Source organism: Pinus tabuliformis, chromosome 7, assembly GCF_031772625.1.
Source record: "Pinus tabuliformis cultivar Carrire ecotype Pingquan chromosome 7, CPIR1, whole genome shotgun sequence".
NCBI lineage: Eukaryota > Viridiplantae > Streptophyta > Pinopsida > Pinales > Pinaceae > Pinus > Pinus tabuliformis.
The window spans coordinates 686,910,606-686,913,351 of NC_142293.1; the positions used below are offsets into that span (position 1 = coordinate 686,910,606).

Here is a 2,746-nt window from a genome sequence, read left to right on the forward strand (position 1 = left end):
GTAACCGAGGTTACAACGGTCTCGGTTAGAACCTGTTTAGTAAAAACCCTCGCTCAGAAAAGTTACATGAGCCGGGTTGAAGCCATTCGAAACGGCCAGGCGCCATAAACATATCTTGAACACATAAACAGTAAACACATAAACAAGCTAGTGCATAGCGGAGCTAAAACCCAACCTTGGACCTGTAACTTATATACAGACTCCATATTAATAAAGAGGAAACAATGCTCTTATACAGAGAATCGAAGCTTAAGCAAATCAAATGCTGACAGTATAAAGACGAACTCGAAATGAATATAAATTTCAATGGACAAATTTACAAAAGATAACTCTGCATTCGATTATCAGTTAGCCGTGAATCGGCATCCAAACCAGTGATAACTGTGCAAATATACATCTCAGTGAACAAGACTAGACAGAGGCCGTCTTAACAAGAGTCATTAAACAAAAGCTGAATAACATGTCTAAACACATTCACATAACAGACGAAGGACCGACCCATACAGGTCCATTACATGCAAAACCCTGAATGTACAGCTGAGAGACGAGTTCGAAAGCAAGGAACTCGGCATCCCTGTTCAGCAGAACAGTGGATTAGCCATTGTTCCGAGATGAGAAGACCCAAAAATCTACTCTAAGAAAATAAGGTGGTGCTCCTACCTGTGGCAGGATGGTCGAGGTCGATAAGCCAGTAGCCTCTTCCAAACGCTGTCTGGACATCCGCGGCCTTCCCTGCAATTGTCATAAAAAAAAAACATTCACTGAGAAAGTATATTTACCGAAGAAAAACTCAAGTAATTAAAGTTGAAAACTAAATTGCTTTGCAAAGCTCGTCTTAACCTGGGTAATAAGCTGTCAAGGTTCCTTACGCCTTGGTATAAGATGAAACCCTGGAGCAGTGAGAGTTTGCAAGTCCTCGGCCGAGCGCAGGAGAGCTGAAGACTGCAGCGGCCAAACACTCGACACCGAATGGAAACAATGACCAACCAATGTAAAAATGAACCTTAAATATCCCTTGCAAGACCTTGCCTCGTGGCATAGTTTCGGCCATCGATCTGGGTAAGACTGCCACTGTCGTTCGATCTTGGAGAAGGATCCGGAAAGGTTTGGGCCCGAGATTGGTAAGTTCGAGGAGCCAGCCTCGTAACACTTGTTCACGCCACCGCACATGGCACAAGACTATGAGCCGTGGATCTTGCCAGATGGATGAACCTCAGCTAACAATGCTGCGATGGATGGTACCTTACCTGTACGCGTATAACTCAAGGAGCAAGTTAACCGGTCACGGGTCAATCAACCATCAGATCACATTTAAGGTGGAGCCAGCCTTGGTAACCGAGACCTGTCATGGCAGTAAACCCATGACCGCCACTACAATACAAACCCTTATCTATATAGTTATATAAACCTTTGATAACAAGATAGGAGATCGAATGAATATATGTACATGCATTGAGTAATGACCGTGAAGATTGTAAAGTGCTATTTTATGCAATAGTATAAGAGTGTATCAAATCAATAGGATTTATTTGTGTATGCGGTAACTTTATTACGTGATATATGTATAGAGTCAACCCCTTGAATGATCATATTACTGGTGGGTTATTCAATGATATATAAGTGGTATGGTAAATGTATAGTTACTTATGTCAAAATTTTTTATTTGCATGTATTGGAGCGTGACAATATGGTATCAGAGCCCAAGGTTTACAACTCTGTGACGTTTGGGGAAATTTTTTTAAGATTACGACAACATGAATATAAACAGTATTATGGTAACAGTTCAGCAATACACCAAGATAAATTAAATCTATTTAATGAGTTGTTCTGAAGCAGGTAGTAGCAAAATGAGAAGATCAAACAGTGCTCCTTATGGGAATCCGGAACCTCCGGATAACATGGAACAACCTCAAGGGAACTCCGAGTTTTGGGTGCAGCTGGGAGCAGCAGGTCGCACTACTAACTCAACGCTATTGAGAACATTGCAGGAGCTAAAAGATGAAATGGCTCAGTTGCGTGCGGATAACGCAAGATTGAATGTTGAACAGGAGAGGATCCTGAAAAGCTTATGTGATAAACAACATCAACAACAGTCACATCCGAGGCCGGAACAAGCACACATAACAGATGAACAGAGCTATCATACTGAATAGGAGGAAGCAGAGGACAGAGGAGAGACGCGAGGAGAGAAGTCTGTTAACGCTTCTGAATATCAGACTCCAAAAAGACCCCGGATGGAATTGCACGGAGAATTCAGGAAGATTAAACCACCTCATTTTGACGGAGAATCTGAAGAAACTGCAGAGGCATGGCTGATTAATATGAATAAGTATTTTCAGGTGTACGAATACGATCATCATCTTAAGGCAAGGCTGGCTATATTCCAGTTGCAAGCCAAAGCCACGCTATGGTGGGAAGAGGTCAATATGGTGCGGGGAATAAGTGAACAGGAGGTGATATGGGAAAAGTTTCAAGGATATTTTAAAGAGAAGTACCTGACAGAACGCTTTTATGATGAAAAGGAACGCGAATTTCACGATCTGCGGCTGGGACAACAGACCATTGATGAGTTTGTAACCAAGTTCACATCCCTGCTTCGCTACGTGCCCTATATTCGTGAAGAGAAGGCTAAAGTACAAAGATTTGTTAGTAGCCTACCTCTGACAATGTGAGAAAGGATAGAATTCGATAACCCGAAAACCATGGATGAAGCAATCCGAAAAGCAAGACTGTGTTATCAGCAGAA

At 42.2% G+C, this 2,746-nt stretch overlaps 1 protein-coding gene across 2 annotated transcripts; it reads right to left on the bottom strand.

Annotated features, from left to right (window-relative positions):
- Positions 1-266: 266 nt before the first annotated feature.
- On the bottom strand, positions 267-1,316 carry LOC149249349 (uncharacterized). Of its 2 annotated transcripts, none has more exons than XM_089456221.1 (3): positions 870-1,316; positions 661-732; positions 267-574 (listed from the first exon to the last, which is right to left on the bottom strand). In XM_089456221.1, the coding sequence occupies exons 1-3, from the start codon at positions 1,049-1,051 to the stop codon at positions 475-477; spliced, it is 354 nt and encodes a 117-aa protein (XP_089312347.1). In that variant the 5' UTR covers positions 1,052-1,316; the 3' UTR covers positions 267-474. The 2 variants fall into 2 exon arrangements, 1 of the variants encoding a protein (XP_089312347.1); XR_016265838.1 differs by having other exon boundaries at positions 511-574; positions 841-983.
- Positions 1,317-2,746: the final 1,430 nt, after the last annotated feature.